General features: G+C 44.8%; 16 protein-coding genes across 16 annotated transcripts; 13 read left to right on the top strand and 3 right to left on the bottom strand.

The window, feature by feature from the left end:
• Nucleotides 1–40: 40 nt before the first annotated feature.
• SLM3 (tRNA-5-taurinomethyluridine 2-sulfurtransferase) lies at nt 41–1,321 on the top strand (the record flags this gene model as incomplete). Its single annotated transcript, XM_002552562.1, has 1 exon — nt 41–1,321. The coding sequence occupies one exon, from the start codon at nt 41–43 to the stop codon at nt 1,319–1,321; it is 1,281 nt and encodes a 426-aa protein (XP_002552608.1).
• A 614-nt stretch (nt 1,322–1,935) lies between these two features.
• MET22 (3'(2'),5'-bisphosphate nucleotidase) lies at nt 1,936–3,018 on the top strand (the record flags this gene model as incomplete). Its single annotated transcript, XM_002552561.1, has 1 exon — nt 1,936–3,018. The coding sequence occupies one exon, from the start codon at nt 1,936–1,938 to the stop codon at nt 3,016–3,018; it is 1,083 nt and encodes a 360-aa protein (XP_002552607.1).
• Nucleotides 3,019–3,330: 312 nt separating this feature from the next.
• Nucleotides 3,331–6,183, top strand: GPR1 (Gpr1p; the record flags this gene model as incomplete). The annotated part of the gene is made up of 1 exon (XM_002552560.1): nt 3,331–6,183. One exon carries the CDS (start codon nt 3,331–3,333, stop codon nt 6,181–6,183), a length of 2,853 nt encoding a protein of 950 aa, XP_002552606.1.
• Nucleotides 6,184–6,277: 94 nt separating this feature from the next.
• Nucleotides 6,278–7,396, top strand: INP54 (phosphoinositide 5-phosphatase INP54; the record flags this gene model as incomplete). The annotated part of the gene is made up of 1 exon (XM_002552559.1): nt 6,278–7,396. One exon carries the CDS (start codon nt 6,278–6,280, stop codon nt 7,394–7,396), a length of 1,119 nt encoding a protein of 372 aa, XP_002552605.1.
• Nucleotides 7,397–7,463: 67 nt separating this feature from the next.
• On the top strand, nt 7,464–9,296 carry KLTH0C08756g (KLTH0C08756p; the record flags this gene model as incomplete). The annotated part of the gene is made up of 1 exon (XM_002552558.1): nt 7,464–9,296. The coding sequence occupies one exon, from the start codon at nt 7,464–7,466 to the stop codon at nt 9,294–9,296; it is 1,833 nt and encodes a 610-aa protein (XP_002552604.1).
• Nucleotides 9,297–9,439: 143 nt separating this feature from the next.
• NAT1 (peptide alpha-N-acetyltransferase complex A subunit NAT1) lies at nt 9,440–11,989 on the top strand (the record flags this gene model as incomplete). The annotated part of the gene is made up of 1 exon (XM_002552557.1): nt 9,440–11,989. The coding sequence occupies one exon, from the start codon at nt 9,440–9,442 to the stop codon at nt 11,987–11,989; it is 2,550 nt and encodes an 849-aa protein (XP_002552603.1).
• Nucleotides 11,990–12,138: 149 nt separating this feature from the next.
• Nucleotides 12,139–12,690, top strand: RTG1 (Rtg1p; the record flags this gene model as incomplete). The annotated part of the gene is made up of 1 exon (XM_002552556.1): nt 12,139–12,690. The coding sequence occupies one exon, from the start codon at nt 12,139–12,141 to the stop codon at nt 12,688–12,690; it is 552 nt and encodes a 183-aa protein (XP_002552602.1).
• A 424-nt stretch (nt 12,691–13,114) lies between these two features.
• Nucleotides 13,115–14,845, top strand: SIR2 (NAD-dependent histone deacetylase SIR2; the record flags this gene model as incomplete). Its single annotated transcript, XM_002552555.1, has 1 exon — nt 13,115–14,845. One exon carries the CDS (start codon nt 13,115–13,117, stop codon nt 14,843–14,845), a length of 1,731 nt encoding a protein of 576 aa, XP_002552601.1.
• A 172-nt stretch (nt 14,846–15,017) lies between these two features.
• On the top strand, nt 15,018–15,776 carry PRP11 (spliceosome assembly protein PRP11; the record flags this gene model as incomplete). The annotated part of the gene is made up of 1 exon (XM_002552554.1): nt 15,018–15,776. The coding sequence occupies one exon, from the start codon at nt 15,018–15,020 to the stop codon at nt 15,774–15,776; it is 759 nt and encodes a 252-aa protein (XP_002552600.1).
• A 36-nt stretch (nt 15,777–15,812) lies between these two features.
• On the bottom strand, nt 15,813–17,156 carry NUF2 (kinetochore-associated Ndc80 complex subunit NUF2; the record flags this gene model as incomplete). The annotated part of the gene is made up of 1 exon (XM_002552553.1): nt 15,813–17,156. The coding sequence occupies one exon, from the start codon at nt 17,154–17,156 to the stop codon at nt 15,813–15,815; it is 1,344 nt and encodes a 447-aa protein (XP_002552599.1).
• A 292-nt stretch (nt 17,157–17,448) lies between these two features.
• On the top strand, nt 17,449–19,164 carry KLTH0C08624g (KLTH0C08624p; the record flags this gene model as incomplete). The annotated part of the gene is made up of 1 exon (XM_002552552.1): nt 17,449–19,164. One exon carries the CDS (start codon nt 17,449–17,451, stop codon nt 19,162–19,164), a length of 1,716 nt encoding a protein of 571 aa, XP_002552598.1.
• A 322-nt stretch (nt 19,165–19,486) lies between these two features.
• Nucleotides 19,487–21,142, top strand: NBA1 (Nba1p; the record flags this gene model as incomplete). Its single annotated transcript, XM_002552551.1, has 1 exon — nt 19,487–21,142. The coding sequence occupies one exon, from the start codon at nt 19,487–19,489 to the stop codon at nt 21,140–21,142; it is 1,656 nt and encodes a 551-aa protein (XP_002552597.1).
• Nucleotides 21,143–21,338: 196 nt separating this feature from the next.
• MTF2 (Mtf2p) lies at nt 21,339–22,589 on the top strand (the record flags this gene model as incomplete). The annotated part of the gene is made up of 1 exon (XM_002552550.1): nt 21,339–22,589. The coding sequence occupies one exon, from the start codon at nt 21,339–21,341 to the stop codon at nt 22,587–22,589; it is 1,251 nt and encodes a 416-aa protein (XP_002552596.1).
• Nucleotides 22,590–22,734: 145 nt separating this feature from the next.
• Nucleotides 22,735–23,658, top strand: FAD1 (FMN adenylyltransferase; the record flags this gene model as incomplete). The annotated part of the gene is made up of 1 exon (XM_002552549.1): nt 22,735–23,658. One exon carries the CDS (start codon nt 22,735–22,737, stop codon nt 23,656–23,658), a length of 924 nt encoding a protein of 307 aa, XP_002552595.1.
• Nucleotides 23,659–23,753: 95 nt separating this feature from the next.
• Nucleotides 23,754–24,041, bottom strand: MRP10 (mitochondrial 37S ribosomal protein mS37; the record flags this gene model as incomplete). Its single annotated transcript, XM_002552548.1, has 1 exon — nt 23,754–24,041. One exon carries the CDS (start codon nt 24,039–24,041, stop codon nt 23,754–23,756), a length of 288 nt encoding a protein of 95 aa, XP_002552594.1.
• A 354-nt stretch (nt 24,042–24,395) lies between these two features.
• On the bottom strand, nt 24,396–24,875 carry SDH5 (succinate dehydrogenase assembly factor SDH5; the record flags this gene model as incomplete). The annotated part of the gene is made up of 1 exon (XM_002552547.1): nt 24,396–24,875. The coding sequence occupies one exon, from the start codon at nt 24,873–24,875 to the stop codon at nt 24,396–24,398; it is 480 nt and encodes a 159-aa protein (XP_002552593.1).
• Between the last annotated feature and the right edge of the window lie 15 nt (nt 24,876–24,890).

The following is a 24,890-nucleotide window of genomic DNA, read 5'->3' as shown; positions in this document are numbered from 1 at the left end:
CACCCTTAGGGAGGAAACACCAAGATACTTGGATAGCAATATGGCATGCCTTAAACCCTTCGAGCAGCTCGCGAAGTTTGCAGCAAGCCAATGCCGTCAAGTGCCAGGATATCAGCCGATGAAACTACCCAGCAAATTTGACAACATAGTGATTGCGATGTCATCTGGTGTTGACTCTTCGGTAGCCGCTGCTATGTTTTCTGGCTTTCCAAATGCGTGCGGAATCTATATGCAAAACTGGACAGAAACAAGATCTGAACGGGAACCATGCCATGAACGAGACTGGAAGGATGTACAGAAAGTGGGAGCACATCTGAATCTGCCGGTTGAAAAAGTCAACTTTGAGCAGGACTACTGGCTAGATGTTTTCGAGCCTATGTTGCGCGATTATGAGCAAGGCGTTACACCTAACCCCGATATCGGGTGCAACCGATTTATAAAGTTCGGAAAGCTACGGGCACATCTTGATGCCTCGCTAGGGACTGGTAACTACTGGCTAGTCACAGGCCATTACTCGCGTGTGCTTCAAACCGAGTCGAAAGCTTTGGGCCTTAACTCGTGGCACTTGCTACGTGCGTTTTACGCGCCCAAAGATCAAAGCTATTACCTTTCACAAGTGCCGTCTGCAGCATTACCGGCACTGTGCTTGCCAATGGGAGTGTTGACAAAGCCTGAAGTTCGTGAGATGGCCCATGATTTAAGGCTTCCCACTGCACATAAGCCAGATTCACAAGGAATATGTTTTGTTGCCAACTCACAACATGGGAAGATCAGCCGATTTTTAGAGCAGTATATTCCTAGCCATGCTGGCGAGATAATCACGCTGGACCCGATAACAGGCGAGCGCACGGAATGGGGCCGCCATACGGGTCTTTGGAACTATACCATTGGCCAGAAAGTCGGGATTTCTATGCCCCAGGGCGATCCGCGCTACCAAGGTGCTTGGTTTGTTGCAGACAAACGCGTAGACACAAACGAAATTGTGATTTGCAAAGGCCGCGACAATCCTTCTTTATACAAAAACCGAGTTGTTCTCAAAGACTTCTCACCTCTCGGCAACTTGAACGATGTGCAAGAAGCGGTTAAAAATAATCTCGCCGGCGGGGCAATACACATTCAATACCGCTCTCTTCAGGAGCCAGCGAAGGTTTCAAGATGTTGCTGGGAGACCACTGAGGCGGGTGAGTCGCGGCTCGTTATGACCTTAGAACAAAAACAGAGGGCCATGGCGCCCGGCCAATACTGTACCATATACCACAAGGAAAGAATATTGGGAAGCGGCACAATCCTAGCTTCCGATGCAGTGGAAGCGAATAAGTAAAAGAGACAGCATATCTGGAACCTGCGAAAGGCACTAAAGAAAGCGACATAACATCCCAGTATAAGTGGAATAAGATGTTGCCGCCGAGACCAGAAGGGAACACAATAAGCTTCCAGCAATCATTTCCACGACGCCCCGTCCGGCAGTAAAGTTATAGGAGTGCACACAGTTGGGAATACTGGCCAATGTCGACTCTCTGATGTCGGGAACAAAGAAGGCCCCGACTAACTAGCACACGAATCTGTGTAATATATCACATTTTGGCATACTTCCACAGCATCTTCAGCTGATGTTGAAATACTTGAAAGCTGCAAAAAAATCTATGTACCTTGCGTCCTCTAAGTCAAAGAGCCCCGGGCCCTAGGTGGATTGATATCGGTCAGCGATGGCCATGGTTCTGCTGATATGATCGTTACTGAGATGAATACCACATGGCCAAGAACACCACCATCACGTGATATCACATGCTGGCTTCTTCTGTTGAGCTAGAAAAGCCGTCTCAGTGCCACCACGATGCGCAAACAAGAATATAATGGACGTATTGTCATTAACAATTGCCCAGAGCCTTTGCCTTGTCCATCTTCAACGCGAATCGCATCAATTTCCGACATAAAATGCCATTCGAGAAAGAGCTCTTCGTTGCTACACAAGCGGTGCGCAAAGCCGCACTACTAACTAAGCGGATTCAGGCGCAAGTGATCGCAGACAGGAAATCGACTATCACCAAGACCGACAGCTCGCCTGTGACAGTAGGGGACTACTCGGCACAAGCCATCATCATCAATGCGATCAAGGCCAATTTCCCCGAAGATGAGATCGTGGGCGAAGAAGAATCCAAGGGCCTGAACGACGAGTTCGTCGGGCAAATTTTGCGTGAGATCGAAGCAACAGAAGCTCCTTTCAAGGAGCTGTTCGGCGAATACGACTCGGTACGTGCAGGAATGCAATTCCGGAGCCGCGAGTATCCGCTCACGTCGCTGGCAGACGTACGCCGCGTGATCGATCTGGGCAGCAGCGAAGGTGGTCGTAAAACCCGTTTTTGGTGCCTGGACCCTATCGACGGCACAAAGGGTTTCTTGCGTGGAGAGCAGTATGCTGTATGTCTTGCGCTTGTCGTGGGCGGGGTCGTGCAGCTCGGCTGCATCGCATGCCCCAACCTGGAGCTCGCCAACTATGGTGGGAAGGATTCCGATCCAGAAGCCGCGCACCGCTTAGGATATGTTTTCCGCGCTGTACGTGGACACGGGGCCTTCTTCGCGCCAACAGCTGTGGACTTTTCCTGGCATCCGCTGCCAGTTCGGTCGCTTTCCTCAACGCGCGACATGGTTTCACTCGAAGGCGTCGAAAAGGGCCACTCCGCTCACTCTGCTCAGGACGCCGTAAAAGAGGAGCTGGGAATCTCTCGCGCGCTGCACCTTGACTCTCAAGTGAAGTACTGCTTGCTCGCACTCGGCCTTGGCGACGTCTACCTGCGCCTTCCTATCAGCTTGTCTTATCGCGAAAAGATTTGGGATCACGCTGCTGGCAACGCTCTAGTCGCCGAAACTGGCGGCCAGCATACAGACAGCATCGAAGGCGTTCCGCTGGATTTCGGCAACGGCAGAACTCTGGCTACTAAGGGTGTCATCGCCTCCAGTGGCACCAAGCTTGTCCATCAGATGATCGTCGACTCATCGTCAAAAGCGATCAATAAGTAGTTTCGCCCGGCTCCCCGCATGCTAAATTTTATATTAACGTTCAGTTGTAAGGTTCATGTAAGTAGACAAACGGGCCAAAAAGCCAAGGAGAATTCCAAACTGCGGGGTCTAACCAAAAGCGTAAAGTGCAACGAGATAACCCAGAGGAGGCCCGAAGCGCAACTGCGAGGCAAGCAATTTCAGCGAGAGGCGAGGGCAATATTGTTCAGAAGCAAGCGATAGTAACGATATTCAGAGGAATACCAGAACGCAAGAAAAGAGAGAGGAACAAGAAAAAGTCGAGGCGGAAACTCAGCAGGCGAGCGGGACCGGATGCCACAACCTCAGAATTCAACGTTCCTGGTGAACGGAGAGGTGGTACCGCCGGTGTACCTGAACCGAACGTGGAATACAACGACGGTGAACCAGCTGCTCGGGTTACCAGGTATGTTCTCAACATTTACTGCACCAGAACTACTGCGACTTCGAGGGATCGCAATAACATCATCGTCAATATCGATCCTGGCTGCTGCCGTAGGGTTCCTTTACATCACAGGCATTGACCAGCGGCGGCGTGTGTTTCGGCACAATCTCGTCTTTTTTCTTATAGTGTGCGATTTCCTAAAGGCACTGGTGCTTTTAATATATCCAGTAGTAATATTGGCTCGGAACGACGTTTATGGCATGCCCGCTTTTTATAACACTCTTGGCTGGCTTAGCGCCTTCGCCATCGAGGGTGCGGACTTCGCCATTGCTATATTTGCCATACATTTTGCACTGCTCATCTTTGTGCCATCATGGAAATGGCAGAATCGCTCAACAGGTAACATGGAGGGTGGCCTTTATCGCATGCGCCACTCCCTCTACCCAGTAACTTTTCTGGTGCCAATGATCTTGGCAAGCTTGGCTTTCGTTGGCTTCAACACATTTATACCGGTGAACTTGAATGATAGGGTGGTCTTAGACAACGATAGCTTTGATTTTTCTTATCAGGCCCGCAAAGGCGGTTACAAAGCACTCAGTGCATGGTGCTATCTACCACCCCATCCAGTGTGGTACAGGATATGTTTAAGCTGGGGTCCTCGTTATTTTATTTTGGTGCTAATCATGTTCATCTACGTGAGCATCTACATTTTTGTTTCCAAAGAAAACCGGAAGATTAAGAACCAAATTGGGTCCTTCAAATCCAAAGACTCTCTTGATATCCACCGTGCGAGGGACAGTATGGGGAAAATACTCACATTACAACAAAGGCTACTGATTTACCTGAAGTTCTTCTACAGGAAGTCGAGAATTCCTAAAATAATGAGTGCACTAGGAAACTTCTTTTTCCTTTCATTAGAGGACTACCGTCACGAAGATTTGACGGAGCGCGAGTCATCAGATCAAGCTCTTGCTTCTCTCAGAAGAGCGAATGGCGATGATGTTACGGCCCGAGCTGCATCGGACCTAAACTCGAATTATATTCCATTGAGCCTTGCGCGTCGCAACGTATTATCTTCATTAAAAGCTTCAAACAAACGCTTTAGTTGCTCGTGTCCTACCCTCCCCAGATATCGGCTGCAAAGACGCGGTGGCTCGGTGGGTAATCTTAGAACAGCATGCTCAAGTGCAGGCTCAACAAGAAGGCATTCAGTGAATGTTTCTGCTTTTGGCGATTCAGTCTCAACGACAAACGTATTTGAGCCGCCGCACCAACTCTCAAACGAAGAACCAAATTGGAATAAAGCTTTAGGAGTTCCAAGCAGAGTTGGCTCGAAAAACTCACAAAGTGGGCTAACAGCATATCCAAAAACCAATATGACCTCATCATCGCTTCAAGCAACCAACAGTTTTGAACGCAGCTTTAACTTCGAAAGACAACAAAATTCCACGAACCTTTCACCTGTTAGATCGGTTGCTTCAAACCGTGATAGTTCTTTTAGGACGGCACCAGTGCACTTAAAAAATACTACAAGTCGGACACTCACACGTCTGAATGCAGACCCTGACGATCCTGACGTGATTGCCCTTGATACCAACCATCTTAATGGTGTCAAGCAGAACTTTCAATCTGAAACTTATCAGGAGTTCAAAAAGCGCAGGGCTCAGATTCAAAAGCAAATGAGGGCAATATTCATTTATCCATTCTCCTATATTCTGATTTGGACATTTCCGCTGGCCGTAGATGTCATTCAGTACCGTTATGAAATAGTGCATGGTCCAGTTGTATGGCTTGAATACATTGCCACTTTCATGCAACCACTAAGTTGCTTCGTGGATGTTATGGTGTTTATTTACAGGGAAAGACCTTCGCGACATTCTTGGGCTTCAATAACAAAAAATGAGCTTTTGAATACTTACTCGCTGAAAGGGGAATTAGGTGAGCAAAAAATTCGCGAGCTTTGCAACAGCGAGCTGGGGAAAAAGGGATGGTATTATCGTGGAAGATGGACAAAGCTCGGGTGTTGGAGGTATAAACCTCAGAGGTGGAAGCGCGTTGCATGGTTCATCTACCGTTTTGTAAAAGGGTTTGTCAAAAATAATTACGATTTCAGCGACAATTGCTATGATGCCACTTATTGGGAGGCTCATTATACAGGCAAAAGTCCTTCCGAGAATATGGGCAGCTCTAATATGCGCTGTTCTGAAGCTTTGAAAGAAATTTTGGATGTCAACAATACTAGAAAGGACTCTTATTTCTCTGGTTCGACTAGCGAGTATCTTTACGAGAATTCTGGCTTCGTGAAAGTGCCATTAAAGTGGCGAATTTTGCACTGTTTGCCTATGCTGGAGGGCGTTGATCTTGATGAACTCGAGTATCAGCTGCGGACCTCTAATAACAGCGGCAACTTCGAAATTCCGGGCTTGAATCTTGCTGTTAACAACTTTGGTAAGAACAAAAACGAGGATAACTCAAACTCCTTTTTTAAGCCGGACTACAACATGACCAATACCTCTGCTGGGGGCCCAAAATCTCCGTCAGCAAGACCACAACCTGTCACCGCGAAGCACAGTTCTTCTTCATCGTCTTCGCCGTTACACAGCCTTATTTATGAGGGATCTGGTGGCAGGAGAAGATTCTCATCAGCTATATTTGGGGACGACTCTCGAAATAATTTTACAAATTCTAGTCAAGATCAAGATATCAACGAGGAAGACTCTTCAGGCAAACAACTGGGCTTAATGGACTTTTTAAAGGGCTAAATTAGCATTTTTTTTGTAGTTTTAATGAGAATAATACAGTTTTTGATTACACGATAATCACATCGACACGAGCAACAAACATAACGCAAACAAAATGGAAACAAAATACAAGCTTTTTGTTTCGACCTTCAATTGTGGGAAGTGCCTTCATTTTGAGCAAACGTCTGAGATTGACTCAATTTTGTCCCATATCATCCCAAAAGACCACGTTCATGATATATATGCCTTAGGATTTCAAGAGCTAGTACCTCTGTGGCAGGGGTCTTTTCCCGACGAAGTCCATGCACAACTCCAAAGCCTGTCCAGCCGCGTTTTGAATCTCATTAATAGTCTCAATCCACGCCGTAGTTTCAGACTTGTTGGCTTAAATAGCGTCGGGGCTATAGGCCTTTTGCTGTTTGCTGACACCACTTATGAAGTCACTAGCATTTTGAAGGCATCTGCGAGGTGCGGGGCTCTTTGTTCAAGTCTCAAAGGTGCTACTGCCATCAAGTTCAACTTGTCACGCCCGTCATCATCTGCTACTGACTCTTTTATATTTATTGCTGCTCACTTCGCTGCGAATGAAGGCGAACTCCAAAGGCAGAGAAGAGAAGGGGACTACAATAACATAGTTGGAACTCTACAACAGGAACTGGGATGTTTTGAAGGAAATCATGTTCTATTTTGCGGCGATTTTAACTTCCGGTCCCGGAAGTGGGCCAGTACACCTGCGGACTTTAACAACTTGGAGCTTTTGCAGGCAGCGGTTGGTGTTCATGATGAACTGAGTCTTAGCAGGAAAGCGGAAAGAGTCTTTCAAAATTTCGAAGAAGCCCCCATTACATTTGCGCCCACTTACAAGTTCAAACTATCAGTTCCCGACCCAGAGTATAATCTTCGAAGAATTCCTTCCTGGTGTGATAGAATTCTTTTTCAAAATTATGGTTCACCGGTCAAAATACTAAGCTACGCCGCTTGCAAGAGGGAAGCCGTGCTACAGTTCACCGATCACTTGCCAGTAGTTTTACAACTTGAAGTTCCGCACCTGTCTCCTCGTTCTCCAACACGGTCTAAGGCTCTATCTAGTCAAAGCCGGAGCTACAAACTTATGGGTGATGTCGCAGATTTTCTCATCGGCTATGGAGGATGGGCTTATGTCTTTCATGGACACTGGCTGTTGGCTGTGAGTTTGGTGCTCGGATTATTGGTGATGTTCCATTTATTCACGTGATATATGGTTAGTTTTTCGACAGTGCTTCCCGCAGATTATTCATGATGAGCATGAAGAACCAAGTTCTATGCGCTGGATAGCCCAGAGGAACTCTGCTTTAACAAAGTCCACTTACAGGTTCATGTGCGAGCTGCCGAAAGACTCTAACCTTACCGAGTCCAAGAAAAGACCTGTGACACCGCCCAAGACAACAGGATCGAGCGACCATTCCCCATCTGCCACTGAGCACCTCTGTGTCAAGAAAAAGAAGAATGGAGGGCCCGGAGAGCTGCGGGATAGCAAAGGATTTAAGCTAAAAATACAGGAATCCAATCATTTGAGAAACAAGCAGGTTGACCCTGAATACGAAGTCCAAGTTGAAGGCCCGTTAAGAAAAATTGTTCCTTACGATTTTACTTACAAAACGTTCTGTAAGTTGCGGTGGAGAGATAGGCCTCTAATAGACATCTTTGTCAATGAATTTAGAGACCGAGAGGAATCTTACTACAGGAAGACAATCGCAAGGGGTGCCGTCTTTTTAAATGAGAACCCGGCTAATCTCGAATCGATAGTACGCAATGGAGACCTTATATCGCATAAAATTCACAGGCACGAGCCTCCAGTAACTTCAAGACCTATCAAAATAGTTTTCGAGGATCAAGATCTCTTTGTTATCGACAAACCAAGCGGCATACCAGTTCATCCCACCGGAAGGTATAGATTCAATACAATTACCAAAATATTGCAAAAACAAATCAATGGTTCGGTTCATCCCTGCAACAGATTAGACAGGTTGACAAGCGGACTGATGTTCTTAGCCAAAACACCCCGTGGCGCAGACCATATGGCCAATCAACTCAAAGCTAGGGAAGTCAAAAAGGAATATATCGCAAGAGTCGTGGGCGAATTTCCAGCAGAAAGAATTTCAGTTGAAAAGCCTTTGAAATGTGTAGAGCCACGCCTAGCTTTGAATGGCGTTTGCAATTCCGAAGAGGAAGGGGCCAAAGAAGCAAAAACGGTATTCACAAGGGTAAGTTTTGATGGTGAGACCAGCTTAGTGAAATGCCAGCCTCATACAGGAAGAACCCACCAGATCAGAGTACACTTACAGTACCTAGGACACCCCATTGCAAATGATCCCCTTTATTCCAACCCACAAATATGGGGACCATCTTTAGGAAAAGGTCAAAGGACTGACTTTTCTGAAGTTATTGAGAAGCTCTCAAACGTTGGAAAAACTGTCTGTGCAGAAAGCTGGTTTTTTCCTGATTCTATGGGCGAGTTGTTGACCGGCGAAAAATGTCCAGACTGCGAAACAGATCTATATACTGACCCAGGGCCCAACGATCTCGATTTATGGCTCCATGCTTACTGCTATGAGTCCACAGAGTTTAATGACAACGGGACACGAAAATGGAGCTACAAAACAGAATTCCCTGAATGGGCTCTCGAGCCACACCGCAAATATATGGAAATGGCAATCAACGAGGCAAAAAAGTGCGGACCAACAACTACTGCATTCAGTGTCGGTGCTGTGCTTACGAATAGCGACAAGGTCCTTTCAACAGGATTTTCAAGGGAGCTCCCTGGAAATACGCACGCTGAACAATGTGCCCTGGAAAAATATTTCGAACAATCAGGGAATAGATCTGTTCCGCCAGGGTCTGTTCTTTATACGACGATGGAGCCATGCTCTTTCAGGCTCAGCGGTAACAAGCCATGCGTGGATAGAATCATAGATGCTAGCAAAAGCATACGGACAGTTTTTGTTGGAGTGATGGAGCCAGACACCTTTGTCAAGAATAACACCAGTAAGACAAAACTATCTCAACATGAAATTGACTACGTGCTTATTCCTGGATACGAAGAAGATTGCACAAAGGCAGCTAAAAAAGGCCACAAAGAAGATTCTGGGATCTAAATCATTACGATAAAACCATGTAGTGTAGCAGTAAATTTTATCCTCAAGTCCGTAATGAAGCTTTATTCTATAGACGTAAAATTTTTACAAGCTACAACATTTTAGCACTTGATCTTGACTCCAGGAAGAATAAAGCCAAGAATATGTCTAGAAGAAAGGGTGCTTTACCTTTGAAGGCCAATGGATCTGCAGTTGGACGATCTAAGGAAGATAACAACTTGATTGAAGCTTTGAAGCTGTATGAGTCGAAAACTTACAAGAAATCCCTGAAATTAGTGGATGCCATCTTGAAGAAAAACTCGCAACACATAGATTCTCTAGCTCTGAAGGGCCTGAATTTGTACTGCACTGGTCAGAAGGAAGATGCAGCAAACTATGTTCAAAAAGCGATTGCCCGCATTGAAAGCTCCGGCGCTTCCCCCATTGGATGTCACATTTTGGGTATCTATATGAGAAACGAGAAACGCTATTCCGAAGCTGCTAAGTGGTTTCAAAGCTCGCTGGACAATGGCTCCACAAACAAACAGATCTACAGAGACTTGGCAACCCTATACTCTCAAGAGCATGACTACAAAAATTTGCTTAAAGCAAGAAAGTTGTACTGGGAGGAATTTATGGGTTACCGTGCCAATTGGACCTCACTTGCCATCGCTCACGAGTTGAATGGTCAGTTGGATGAGTCTGCGAATGTTTTAACCAAGTTTGAAGAGCTTGCTAAGGGCAAATTAGGTGAATCAGAAGCCTACGAACACAACGAGTGCTTGATGTACAAGAACGATGTGCTCTACAAGGCTGCGGGCGCAGACCATGAGAAACTAAAGGGTGTTTTAAAACACCTGGATGAAATAGAACCTGATGTGTTCGACAAATACGGTTGGCTAGAGAGAAGGGCTGCTATTTTCATGAAGTTGAACCAAAAGGGAGATGCCTCCAAAATTTATAGAACATTGATCAAAAGAAACCCTGACAATTTCAAGTATTATAAACTTCTTGAGATTGCATTAGGTATCCAGAGAGATGCGAAGCTCAGGTTGGCCCTTTACAAAAAACTTGAGAGCTTCTATCCAAGAGCCGAACCTCCAAAGTTTATCCCTCTTACTTTCATCGAAGACAATTCATGTTTTGCCGAAAGTCTATCGTCTTACATTTTGCCTCAACTCAAACGTGGCGTCCCTGCTACTTTCAACAATATTAAGACTCTTTACAAAAAAGATGTCATGCGTAACTCAGCAATTGCCGAGGAGATTGTTCTAAAATACTTTGATAGTATTAACCCTAAGGAAGCTCCTATCCCCTACGTTTGGACTTGCTACTTTATGTGCCAACACTATTTGTACTTGAAAAGTTTCCAAAAAGCAAGGGAGTACATTGAACTCGCTTTGGCGCATACGCCAACGTTAGTTGAGCTTTACATCCTAAAAGCGAGAGTCCTAAAACATACTGGGTTACTCGCGGAAGCGGCGGAGACCATCAATGAAGGCCGGAAGCTGGATTTACAGGATAGATTCATCAATACCAAAACAGTGAAATATTACTTGAGAGCAAATATGGTGGAAAAGGCCGTGGAAGTGGTCTCAATTTTTACCAAGAACGACGGTGCAGCCAATGGTGTAATGGATTTACATTTGATGGAGGCTTCCTGGTTTATTGCCGAACAAGCCGACGCTTACTTCAGGCTATACCTTGAAAAGAAGCGGCTACTGCACGATGAAAAATCTATGGAAGTTCCAGAAGACGAAGAATCGCAGGAATCGCATGCTCGCCATATTCGCGATTTGACTTACGAGACAACAAAATTTGGAGGCTTGGCGCTCAAGAGATGGGATGCGATTTCGAAGTTTTACAAGCAATTTGAAGATGACCAGCTTGACTTTCATTCCTATTGTATGAGAAAAGGTGTTCCAAGAGCTTACCTTGAAATGTTTCAGTGGGGTAAGACTGTGTACACTCTACCAATGTTTGTTAGGGCTATGAAGGGCGCAGCGAGAATGTATTTTATTCTCAATGATGAAATGAAAGCCTCGAGCACAACACCAGAAGATGATGCCATTGGAGAATTAGTCGGTGCGAAGAAAGGGAACAAGAAAACCAAGAAGGAAGCTGCTGCAATTAAAAAGCGCATCGAGGAAGATAAAAAAACAGTTGCTGCCTATGAAAAAGATGAGGATCCATTGGGAGAAGCTTATATTTTTACTAAAGCACCCATGCAGGACTTTTATAACAAGTTCTATCGTAGGTTTAGCGAGGAGGCCACGGAGTCGTCAAAAGATTATATCCTTGATTTTGAGTATCACATTAGATGTGGCAAACTTGCCTTATGCGTCGGCGCCATTTCCAAATATGCTGATATGTTTGGCAAGAAAGACAGCATTGTGGGCGCAATGACCCTGTGTCTATTGGACAAAATAAAGTTCTCTAACGAGATCGACGAAGTTACCAAAAAGATCGCTATCAAAGGCTTAGAAAGGCTTCTTTCTGAACTGCCTCTCAAGCAGCTTGACGAAGAGGCTTTTGACTGGTTGTCCTTTTTTCAGCAGGAATTTGAGGGTCCAAGTTTGGAGTCCTTGTTATTAATCCACAGATCATCGGTGAAAATCATCTCGGCAGAGAACATAAAGCAACAAGTCATTGAAAAATTGAGAGAAGAAGAGCCCGCCGTTCAAAGTTCAGTACTTAACTATCAACTCAACTAGAAGCCATTCAATAGGTTAAAGCTGTTCATGTAGTCACGTGATCCATGGTCACGTAAGGTTGAGCTGGCTTGAATTCAATAAATGCAAGTACATATCAAGACATCTGCTAAACAGCAGCTTTACACCATAGTATTGATTAGATATTGCCAATGAGCTCTATACCACGGTCAAACTCAGTATCCTCGTCTGTGCCGTCGACCGCCGGCACGACGATGGAGAATGATAAGAAGAGAAGAGGCAACATCAACGACAAGATTCAGCAGTTATTGTCAATGATTCCGCCGGAGTACTTTCAGGACTATTACCGCAGGTCGGATTCGATAGACTACGAAAACAGTCAAATGACCCCCGGCGGGAGCATCCTGTCCTCTGCTGGCATGAGTTCCAAGAACAAAGGAACGGGAACCAAGGACGGTAAACCAAACAAGGGCCAGATTTTGACGCAAGCAGTGGAGTACATCTCCAAACTACAAAACCAGGTTGACGCGCGCAACCGAGAAGAAGTGGAACTTATTTTGCGAGTGAAAGAGCTAAGCAAGAAGACCGGTGTGGCTGTCGACGACATTAACCTTGAAAACACAAGTGCGGAGGTCGCGTTGGCTAAAATTGGCGTAGGGCCACTGGCAGGCGTCTCTGAACCGTACTACGGTTCTGGAAATCAGAAAAACAACCCCGCTGACTACGAAGGGTGCGAGGAGTGAGGAAGCGGCGGTTCTGGTATCGTGGACTTAAAAAAGTTGACCCTGCATTGTTGACAACTGCGATTATAATGCATGCTACCAACCCCGCTTGTTGAGAGTCAATATCAGGATCAATTCTTACCTCCTAATTTGATATCCTGCAAGCTCGACGCACCTAGCCAGCAGGGTCCAGAATTAAGCTAAAGCACATAAAAACAACAAAGCGCATAACACTAGTTTGGTGATGCTCAGCACCTTCAACCAGATTTGAATCTCTTGCAGTCGCGGAAGCTCTGGGGCTCTTCATCATTTAGTAACTATTCACGAATTGTCCGGTTTAGTTTTGAGAGAAATTTTTCAGGCAGTGATTTAATATGCAAGGTCGTGCGTTAAAAGGGTGGTTTGTTCGAAAGGAAGGAGTTTAGTAGCGGTTTGGAACCTCTCGATGAGCCTCGAAAGCCCTCAATATGATGCTCCAAACAAAAGGCCCCTTATGGACGCAGGTACAAATGCCAGCGAGTTTCTGAGTACCAATGAAGAAGGGTCCAAAAAGCCTAGACCTCAAGATGAGGAAAATCAAATATTCGAAGAAGCCCCTCCCGCGGACGAATTGGAGGACGTTGTTGAAGATTATGTACCAAGCGAACCGATTTTAAATGGTAAGTTTTCTCAGGACGCCAGTCCAGTTGGTGCGAATGATGCAAAAACTCCTGGGGCAGACAAGCAATTTGTGCCTAAAGAACCGCTACCACCGATCTCAATAACTATGAGCCCAGAAACCGGAAAATATAGGTTTCCGTTTATTTCGAAAGAAGACTCGTTGACGGCGCGTTCGTACTTGAAGTATTATGGCTCAGGGAAGTTCTTAGACACCTACTTGCCGGAAGAGTTGAATTCACTTTATATTTATCACCTCATTAAATTATTGGGTTTCCAAATCAAGGATAAACAGCTTGTGGAAGCTGTGCAGGATGTGGTTGAGAACGACATCTTCACTCAAAGCCCTGCTTTAGCCACGACACAAAGCGGGCAATCTCGCGAGAAAAGTCCTGATTCTGACGACAGCGACACTTTTGACGACCCCTTAGAGAAAAAGCATGCAGTTCGTCTAATCAAAGATCTGCAGAAGGCTATGAACAAAGTTTTGAGTACTCGAATGCGACTGGCCAACTTTCACACTTTAGATGACTTCTGCGACAAATTAAAAACTGCTAAAAAGGTCCTAGTTTTGACTGGAGCAGGAATTTCTACGTCTCTGGGTATCCCTGACTTTAGATCGTCGGAGGGGTTTTACTCAAAAATTAGACACCTCGGACTTGACGACCCGCAAGATGTCTTTAACTATGAAATTTTCATGCAAGACCCATCTGTCTTCTATAATATTGCGCATATGGTGCTGCCCCCCGAAAATCTCTTCTCGCCACTACACAGCTTCATCCGCATGATTCAGGATAAAGGCAAGCTCTTAAGAAATTACACACAAAACATAGACAACCTTGAATCATATGCCGGTATTCAGGCTGAAAAGATGGTGCAATGCCATGGATCTTTCGCTACTGCATCCTGCGTGACCTGCCATTGGAAGCTTCCGGGTGAAAAGATATTTGATAACATCAGGAATATGGAGTTGCCGTTGTGTCCGTACTGCTACCACAAGAGGAAGGAGTACTTCCCAACTAACTCCCCTGACGAAAACGATGGCCAAATAGAATCGTACCATTCATCATTCAATAACGTTTTGAAGTCGTACGGTGTTTTGAAGCCCGACATCACTTTTTTTGGCGAAGCCTTACCGTCTAAGTTCCACCGCTTCATTAGGGACGATGTTATGAAGTGTGACCTTTTGATTTGCATAGGTACTAGTCTAAAGGTTGCCCCTGTGTCTGAAATTGTTAATATGATTCCCGCAAGTGTCCCTCAGGTGTTGATCAACAAAGACCCTGTAAGACATGCAGAGTTTGACCTTTCGCTCCTTGGCTTTTGTGATGATGTCGCTGCGCTTGTGACCCAGAAATGTGGCTGGTCCATGCCTCACAGCAGCTGGGACGATTTGAAAACTACGGAGTACGAATATGAGGAAACCGACAGAGGTGTTTACCATGTCAAGCCCAAAATCAGTGAAGCAACATCGGAAGCGGATCTCGGGAATATTGGAGAGCCTTCAGAGGTGAAATAAATTGTAAAATATATTGTTTTATCAGTCTCCTGAAGCGCTGGTTGTTAGGATTAATAATTTGTATTAAATTATATAACGTGACAAAAAGCATCTAAAGAAAGCTCATCGAAGACTTGTTGGCAAACTAGTTATGGGATAGCGCTGCAATTTTCGAATTTTCCAAAGAAGCCAAATGGATTACCAAAACAGGGCAGGCTCCAAAAAGGGCTCAGGTGGCATTGCATCGTCATCCCAAGAGAATCTTCACAGGAGGAAACAAGTTGAAGATCTTCTGAAAGATGGTGAAGAAGTGCCATATTCTTTCCAAGGGATCAGCAAGGAAGACGAGGAACTAAGTAAGAAGAACCCCTATATTTATAAAAACCATGCAGGACGCCTGGTTTGCAAGCTTTGCAATACAATCCACATGTCATGGACTAGTGTAGAGAGACATCTGGAGGGCAAGAAGCATGGTTTGAATCTCATAAGGAGAGGTGGTACAACCTCTTCACAGCAGCAAGACGCAGTGTCACCAGAAGAGCTTAAATTCAAAAAAACAGTGGAGCAACTCCGTTCACAAATCAAAGATAACGGTATAGTACCGAACTACCAAGTTGCAAAAGTTCGAGATCCCACAACAAACAGTCGTGGAATTGCAATGAGAGTCATATACACAAATCCCGAACCTTCCGAGGATGGCGGTGATCGGCCATATGTAAGGATAATGTCAAGCCTTGAATTCACCAGAGAAGAAAGTGACAAAAAGTATCTGATTATAGCTTTTGAACCCTTCAAAGCTATTGCAATAGAGATACCTAACGAAGAAATCTTAACCAATAGCGCAGCTTTCAACACATCTGGTGCCAAATCGGTTGATGATTTCAATAGCAAGTTTACCTACTGGGACGAAGACAATCAGACTCTTTACGTACAGTTTTTTTTTAAGGATTAATGTTACAAATGATATCTTTAGCACTATCACGCTGCTTCAGCTGATTTTTTCCAGCATCTGTTGAACATAGTTTTTGATGTGAGACGCAAGGAGAGAATATTCTAAGTCTATGGCAACCGAATCTTTTTTGAAGTCGTCCCGCAACGCCTGCATATCTTTTTCAAGGGACTTTATAACTTTACCAAACAACTCCTTTTCGACGTGCTCATCAATCTTTTGGACCTCAGGCATGACTTCCTCCGCAAACTCCCTCTGTAAATTTTGAAGGGCTAAAGTATTCTCATTCTGTTTCCTTTCTGTTGTTTCTTCAAGCTCCCGGAGACGTTGTTTTTGCATAGCAAGCTGCGATTGTAAGCTGGAAAGCTTCATCATAACCCCTGATGTTAAAAGGTTATTCATCTTGGCCTCACTTTTAGCTAATTGCTGCTTTATTTCGAGAAGCCCAATTTCTCTCAAATGTGATTCTTGCAAGTCTGTTGATATTATCCGTAGCAACTCGTAAAGTTCGAGCGTGATAGCATGAAAGGTTTCTGTTGACTTCGAGAGTACTTTGTATTGAGACTGCATTTTCGCCAAATTGCCTTGCTGCTCATCGAGCATTTGGGAGAACTCATTCATGCTCTCTTGAAGGCTGCTAATATCTGTTTCGGAGTATCGGTGAAGTTTGTCTCTTTGTGACTCCAGTTCGATAAGTTCAAACCCTAAACTTTCTAACTGTGACATTAGCTTTTGTTTGCTACTCTTGTAGTTATTGTAGTCAATGGTGAAGGCTTCTTGAACCTGCGTCAGCTTTTTCAACTGATTTTCGAGGTTCCGATTGTTGGCTTCAAGGAAGGCAAGACTTTCTCCTTCTGCTAAGTCGGCAAGCTCGTAGTGCTTAGCAACCTGCTGCTGCAAGAAGTTATAGTCGTCAAACTTCTCTCGAAGCTGGTTTAAGAGTGATTCGGTTTGAGACATGAACTGGTCGCAGTCGGCCATTCGTTCTTCGCGGAATCGCGCATAATTGACAACAGCACTCAGAAATCGTTGAGTTCTCAAAGCATCCGGCTTATACAGGTCCATCATGTTGAAGTCAGAGACGCCTATATCCTGGAAGAACTTAAAGCATATTTTGTTGAGTGTTAGCATGCGTAGCGTTTCCTTGTAAACCGGGTCTTCTCCTGCAACTTCGCTTGTTGGCCTGACTGCCGCATCGCCGTCGCTGATCAGCGTGTCAGGCGCAACCCCTGTAAAACTGTCAATGATCTGCTTGTACAATGTAATGACATACTGAGAGGTAGGACGCGAGATGTTTTCCTCACTAGCTAGAGCGAAGTCGCAGCTTTGGAGACATAGTACCAGCTCCTGTAGATCCAGAAGTGGAAATATATCCTTGTTCATACCTCCATTGGCTTTCTCTGTCACCCTTTGCCAAATCTGAGTTGAACTTGATGTTTACTGTATTTAAACGATTTTTGATCTTTTCTTGGATTCTTCGAGACTATTATAAGTCAAATGTAACCCAAACTCCGAAGGAGCGTGCAGAAAGGACATTGAAACACTGAATCACTTACCTGGATTTCCGCCACTGCTTTTGAGGAGATTTTTTGGCTCAAGCTACTACGGACAACTCTAATCCGCCTTTGTTACAGCCTGAAGTTGTATAGAAAACGAGAAATCTGCATAATTTAAGATGTGTCCAATCAAAAAGATTGCAGTTATTGGTGGAGGCCCGGCTGGGCTAATTGCTGCTAACGATCTCTTTAAAGAATCAGAAAGACAAAGGTGGGAGGTGGTGGGCTTTGAGACCAGAAATTGTTTAGGAGGAGTGTGGAGTGACAAGCCGGGTTCGGGAATAGACTCTCCTCAGGTCTTTGAAGAATTGAGAAAGTTGCCGCACAACTTAGGAACTAGCTATTCACCAGAGGATATCTTTCAATACGGATCGCCGCTCGTGAGTAATGGTCGTATTGCAAGCCTTCGGCCTTTCAATGGTACGAGTGTGACAAAGCCTTTACGACTAGTGCACAAACATCTTCCAAGAGATGGATTGATTAATTCGTCAAAAACTGGAGTCTACGATGGGCTCATGACAAACGTTCCTGGCGAATTGATGGCGTTTGGCCCCGAAAATTTGAATACATATGCTTCGCGAAACGCCGATATCTCACCTCTGGTCACCCTTGACCAGGTGCAGATGAACTTTGAAAAGTTCATCGAGGAATCTGAAGGATCGAAAACATTCAGGAAAAACACATGCATTGAGTATCTGGATAAAATTTCCCCTGATAAATGGGTTATAGTTGCTAGGCGTCATCCACCGGGAAGTGAGCAAGATGAGTGGTACATGGAACTGTTTGATGCTGTTGTTATTGCCAACGGCCACTTTACGTGCCCATATGTTCCTTTTTACATGAGTAACTTAACTGGCGTTGAATCTGGCATTCACGAGTTCAACACACAATTTCCCAACGTCTTGTCGCACGTTAGAGATCTTGACCTTTGGTACAACAAGCGTTTTCCTCAACTGAAGGAGGAAGTTTTACTCGATAAAAGGCGAGTCGTGATTGTAGGCAAAAGTTTCAGTGCTATGGACGTTTTGAAGCGGCTTGTCCCAATTCTGGACAAAGCCCAAGGAAACCTTGAAATAATTCTGTCATCGAATACCCCACCTATGCCCGAAAATACTGCTAATCCTTTTTATTGGTTCGATGAGTGGCTTTCAAAGACGTCAAAAGTTGAGGTGAAGGGTCCAATTGCCAAGTTTGTGTCATCTCATGATATGCCTGCTCTACAGTTTCAAGATGGCAGCATTTTTGACAATATTTCAGATGTAATTTTTGCCACAGGATACCTTTACACCTTCCCTTTTATATCAAAGAGGCTTTTAGAAAGCTATCGTGTGTTGATTACCCCCGATTCGCGAAACTTTGACGCTGCGCCATCTAATGTGTCTCGTGTAACGGGCCTCTACCTGCATACTTTTTCTATTGCAGACCCCACAATGGGATTCGTTGGCGTCTCAAGCAATGCTAACTTCCAATCGTTTAACATTTCTTCTCAAGCCTTAACAGGCGTATGGTCTAGGTTTAACAACCTTTTTAACGAGGAAGCCCCTCAGGATGGTCCGATCTTCAACTCTATATGGTCCAAGGTTCTGCCCTCTGTTCAAGAACAACTCAAGTGGTCACAAAATAGACTACTAAAAACCGGCAACAACGGTGCCTTTCACTTTTATTACCCATTACCAGCGCTTAAGGAGGAGTGGTTGGACTATTGCAAGCCCCTCTTCAGAGAAAACCACCGAAACACCATGTTATTTCCTGATAACTCGGCTGATTTGTCCGAGAAAGGAATTCAAACGCTGAAAGCTAGGTTTTTTGACACAATGGGGCCTGAACATTTATAAAACATTTTACATAGGAGTTCGTCGATTTGGTTCAAGGATTTTTCTAACAAAGTCGAAAGCCGCTGCTTGCCGAAGAGCCTTTGCTTGTTTTCGCTCATTCTTCTGCCCGTGAGATGAGCGATGCGCTGAGCTTTCAATTTATGTTGATGTTTATCTTTTTCCGTTTTTGGAGTATTGATGATAGCCTACGACAATAGATATACATCAATTGATCTTGCTTCTTTAAAATAACTATAATGAATAGTTTCACCAAACAGCACTTTGTGCTCAACTGCAGCGCTTTTGATATATCACAAGGAGCTGTGGTCTCTTAACTGAAACAATGAACACGAATACTAAGAGGCTTTCAGCCATGATTGATTCGTTTCATGATGATGGAAACGACGACGCGCTATATGTACAGAGGTCTACCCCCAGCAGTCCCACCAAATCGCAAATATCTAAAACGGACACGCTTTCCCGTCCTCCAGCTCTGCATCCGGCCTTTTCAAGCCCTATGAGCTACGTCAACAGTAGTCCTGGGAATAGGGAAAGTCTTATTTCGGATTATTCGGCGAGCATACACGAAGGGGTCCCTGTATCTTACGTCGTTACAAAGGCTGGAGTGCCGAGCGGAAAGGATGCTTCTGTGGTTTATTCTGCGGTAAATGTTCCTGTCTCAGAAGAAACAGTCGTCCGTGAAGAAATGTTGGAACAAGATGGGGCAGAGTCTTCTCCTGTTGGATTGGCGCTTAATTTGAAACATGTGTCTGGTGTACGCTCTCCTTTGAGGTTAGCATCTAATCGCTCACATTCCAAAAACCATTCTTCAATTGGGTCCGGGAATCTTGCCAGCGAGAGCGGCCATTCCCACAATTTCTCAACAATAAGTGCGTCAGGTTCGAGCAGTGCTCCACGCTTCTACGCGCAGAACTTAGAGAGTGGCGAGGGTCATGAAGAGAATCCAATTCATATTGATCAAATTGAGGAAGAGAGCGATGCAGAAAACTCCAAAGGAACGTCACCACTCGAAGCTTTTCACTCACCAGTACGTTCATTAACAAACAGATCCGCAGTTGGCGTAGCCAAAGATAGTGGGGACGTTCATTCCATGACTTCGAGCATCGTACCTTCGCTACACACAAAGGTGCTCGATAGCTGCGCTCAGAACAAAGACCCTGATCGCTCTTCCACTACAGAGTACAACCCATCAATTCCCCCTAGAAGCCGTAATAGGCCCAAGTCCCATATGTTCATCAAAGATGGACTGGAGGACATTCAAAATCAACTCCAACAGCAGATATTGCAAGAGACTGAGAATGTTTCGCGTGCTAGTACTAACAAATCTAGTACCTATTATTCTGCTGCAGACCAAGACAACCAATACAATACTGAAGAAGATAACTTCGGTAAGCGCGATGACGATAGCTACTATCATAGACCGCTGCCTACGGTTCCCGTAACAGAAAAAATTCATCGCAAGCAAGCTTCGATTGACAGAGAGGACACTATTGTTCTGCCTTCATCCGAGCGCGTCGATCCCGAAAAACCACCGAGACTACCTAGTCTACCAGCATCCGTGATGAAGGCGAGCCAAACCTCAAATTATGACAGTGATGATGATTACGAAGACATTGTGGATGAAACATTTCAAAAAGCCAAGCCCAACCATGACTCGAAGCACGTGAAGAACACTACGAGTTCCGCCTCACACCAACTTCGTACAGCCCCTCACAAGAACAAGCAAAAGGCAAAGCGGAAACGTGAAATGCGCTCATTTGATATAGATACCATATCCCAAATGCTCAATGTCACTAAAGGAACACTCATCGGATCTGAGTTTTCAAACCTGGGAATGAAAACGGAAGAAAAGAGAGCCCTTGAGAGATTGGTGGATTCTTTGTCACGACTAACAGCTGATATGGTTCTCGATCCTGAAAGATTTCAAGAGGGCATGAGAAGGCTTGAAAAGGCTACACGAGCGCTGGAAGGATTCTAGTATCGGTTTATGGGAATGAGTCTGTGAAATAGTAACTAATTAGACTCATCAATAGGGGCGAAATAATTCTGCCTTCTGGCACGACGACTTTGTATTTTCTGTTGTAGATATTAATTCAATAATTATATTGGCTGAAATAGTTATATCATCTTCTGAGCTGCAATTAATGTTTAGGTAAAAGGAAAATAGAGTTCCGATGCGTTTGAACTTTGAACCAAATCCGCGGCTACTAGGGCAGCTGCATAGAGGTATTGGGGCTCGCAAACAACAATTCAGTCACTTGAGAACCCTTCGTGAACGACAGACCTCAGATGCGAGTGGATTCAAAGACGAGCAGATATCAACGGTACAAGAGAGGACTCTCTTTGAACAGATCTTCTCTCAAATCATGAAAAAGGATGAGCAAAAGAAGAAGACTAAAGAACTGCTGAAACCAATAATTTCACTAACAAAGGACGACCAAAACCAAATGCACAAGGGCAATGATTTGCAGATCGTGTTCGAGAAGAAGAAATCTGATTCTCAAACCTTGAAGCTATCGCGCTTTCTTGAAGATGCTGATACAGAAGGCAATGTTGGTTCAGCGGGGCTTGCAAGATTAACAACGGATGACATCAGAAAGTACCCTGTGTCCTTGACTTCTACATATTTTGCAGATTCAGGTGATGACTCCGCTACAAGAACAACATCCGAATACCTTGGCAAAATCCTTTCGAAAGGCACCCTTGCAAAGGCGAAGGCATCTGGGCGAGAAATAAGCCCAGAGACCCTAAACCAGATTGAAACTAAACATAAGCTCAACGCAAAACTCGAAGAACTTTTGAGGCCACACATGTCGTATTTATTCTCGCGCATCCAAACGGACAGCGACTGTATCGAGGTGTTAGAAGGCTACCTCAAGCAGTATCGTACTAGAGACACTACGCTAGAGAAACATACAGCAAATACATTTGCGGATATTGAAAAATCAGCAAGCAGCGACCCGAACCAGCTGCCACAGCCTTTCGACATAACAATGCCATTTGTCATCAGATTTATTTTGACAAGTGACAGTTTCAGCTTTCCTTCCAATAGAAAATACACGCTAATATCTCTGGTCTACAACGCTTGCAAGCGAGCTTCGGACATGTCGCTGTATCTCAACATTTGTAATGTTGACTTCTACAACCTTTTGATCGAATACTCGTGGGAAAACTTCCAAGAAATTCATCAGCTGAAAGATATCGTCAAAGAGATGAGTGTCAACGGTATAATGGGGGACCTGCGGACCGTCGATCTTCTTGACTATATCGCAAAAAGTATGCAGTATATGAACGACGGAATTTTAGAGGAGACTGAAGGATCCGAAAACCTGCAGACAGTTGGCCTGGTGTGGTGCCGAGAAAACGCGCAAGATCTCAACTACGTCGAAATGTACCTGAAGAAGCTGAAAGAGAGTCTAATGTAATGCATCCTCATTATCCTGTATATATCAACACTTTATTCGCATCATGTGCTACGTTTCTCATCTTCTTGACAGTCTTTATAATGGCTTTGGGATTGAGAACAATCGTAATATAACAGCGCCATAAAGCGGTCCCTTTGTAAGCCCCATGAATCTAGGAGAAGTTTCGGCCCACTGCTACAATATCACAACATCTTACCTCTCAGCGAATAACGATTCAGCCATCATTGAGTCTACAAAGGTCGCCATACGAATTACGAGAAACCACTTCCTTCAAGAAATCTTTCCGAGATGGAATCCATTCAGCGACCAGATTTCGTTTTCATATAATGGTGGTAAAGATTGCCAGGCGTTGCTGATACTCTACCTCTCATGCCTATGGGAGTTTTTTTTGAGCAGCATCCAAGTATCGCAATATCCACCTGAATACCACTTATTTCCGCTCAAGTCTTTACCGACAGTATACATTAACCAGGCTGAAACATTCAGGACTTTGGAGGAATCAATTGAAACCACCCGAAGTCGTTATTTTTTATCTGTCTACGAGTCACCGCGAAACCAAACTAGTATGCCCGAAGCTTTCAAAAACTACCTCGAACACAACACACATACCCAGGCTATCGTAATAGGAATACGCTACACAGATCCCTTTGGGGCAGACCTGAAGTGTGTTCAAAAGACAGATAGTGACTGGCCAGAGTTTATGAGAATTCAGCCATTATTACATTGGAGCCTTTCCAACGTATGGAGCCTTCTGCTTTATTCAAATGAGGAAATATGCGGGTTATACGAGAAAGGATTTACCTCAGTAGGTTCTGTTAATTCAACAATACCTAATCCATACCTCAAAAGAAGCCCGGGCGCAGACCGCGATAACAATGGCTTAAAGAATCACTTTGAATGGGAAATTCGAAATGCTTATGGCAAGGAAGAGCCCACGGACGAGGTCCGTGTTTCGGCGTTTTCTAGTTCTGACGCCAAAATATTACAGGAAGCAGGAACGTTAAATTATTATCCAGGCTGGTTTCTCATTGACGACAGCCTTGAACGAGCAGGAAGGGCACGTAGATGAGAAAGCGTTATTGGTAATTAAAAATGCGAAAAGTTTAAGGTATATACAGGAGGGATGCAGAAGTCCCGGCTCTCGGAGCTTCTGCATTTGGCGTGCTAGTCGTTGGGCTTGCCTGAAACGCGGTCATACAGTCTTGCTGCGTGGTAGTTTATGTTACTCTTTTGAACGCCGGAGTTTTTTCCCATAGCACTTTCGGAAGAGCAAGCCTTCAGGTCCTTGACCAGATTCTCGCAGACGGGGTTCATGTGGCCATTGGAGGACCAACATTGCAGCAAGTTTGACATCAATACAAGGCACTTGTTGGCTTCCTGCTGGACTATAGGCTTCTTGACCTTCAGCCTAGGCAAAGGCGGTAATCTGTATACAGGGACTTTACCCGACATAATGTAACTGGGCTAAGAATCAGCTTCGTCAAGTTGTCTTAGGACCTCTTTAAGGTCTCTCGATGTCTTCTATGAGATTAGCACTTCACCAAAATTTTCCATCTATTTCGTATAAGATTATATATTCCAACAGAACACCAGTCGCGGACTCTTATCTCTGACGAACGCTCCAGCGCAGCTTGAGCTGCCAGAGAGCCTTGCATGTAGCATCAATAGTACAGTTGCATGGAGTTCCACAGTTAACTTTGGTATTCCCAAAAAAAAGTTCATGTATTTAAAATTGCGGCTCCTAGAAGCAGCACTCTGAGCATGTATCGTAAGATTCGGACGGCGCAGCCATGAAACTGACCCAAATCAGTTAGAGTGCAGGTTGGGCATTCTCAAGATCTCCTTGTTTTTGTTTTCGCTGAAGTCCTGCAGCTTTGCCAGAAGCTTGGAATCCTTGAACCTTTCCGGAAGGGGAGTGATTGCATAATTTTTAGTAGCCCAGTAGTAAATATCCCAGTCAAGCTCGTCAAGAAGGGCGTCATATTCTTCTAGTTCCTCTGGGGTCATAGAGCTCAGGTATTTAGCTGCAAACCTCGACAACAGCAGGTCCGTCTCCAAGATCCCTCTTTTACGAGACTGGTAAACTAGTCGCGCTCGCTTGTTCTCTAGAGTCTCGCCCGCACGCTTGATGGGCTCTAGTCTGACCCTAACCTCATCCTTCTCGGAGATCACAACGGGCTCTCCGCCCTGGGAAGAGTAAAGCGCCGCCATGCGCGGCAAAGCAGCTTTTCTATACAAGGCGGGAGTGCGTAAAGCTTGGTACAACGTTCTGGTTAGCATAGTCATTATTGCTGGAGGTCC

The sequence above is a fragment of the Lachancea thermotolerans genome (assembly GCF_000142805.1).
Source record: "Lachancea thermotolerans CBS 6340 chromosome C complete sequence".
Lineage (NCBI taxonomy): Eukaryota > Fungi > Ascomycota > Saccharomycetes > Saccharomycetales > Saccharomycetaceae > Lachancea > Lachancea thermotolerans.
This window is presented reverse-complemented; position numbering and strand designations above follow the sequence as displayed.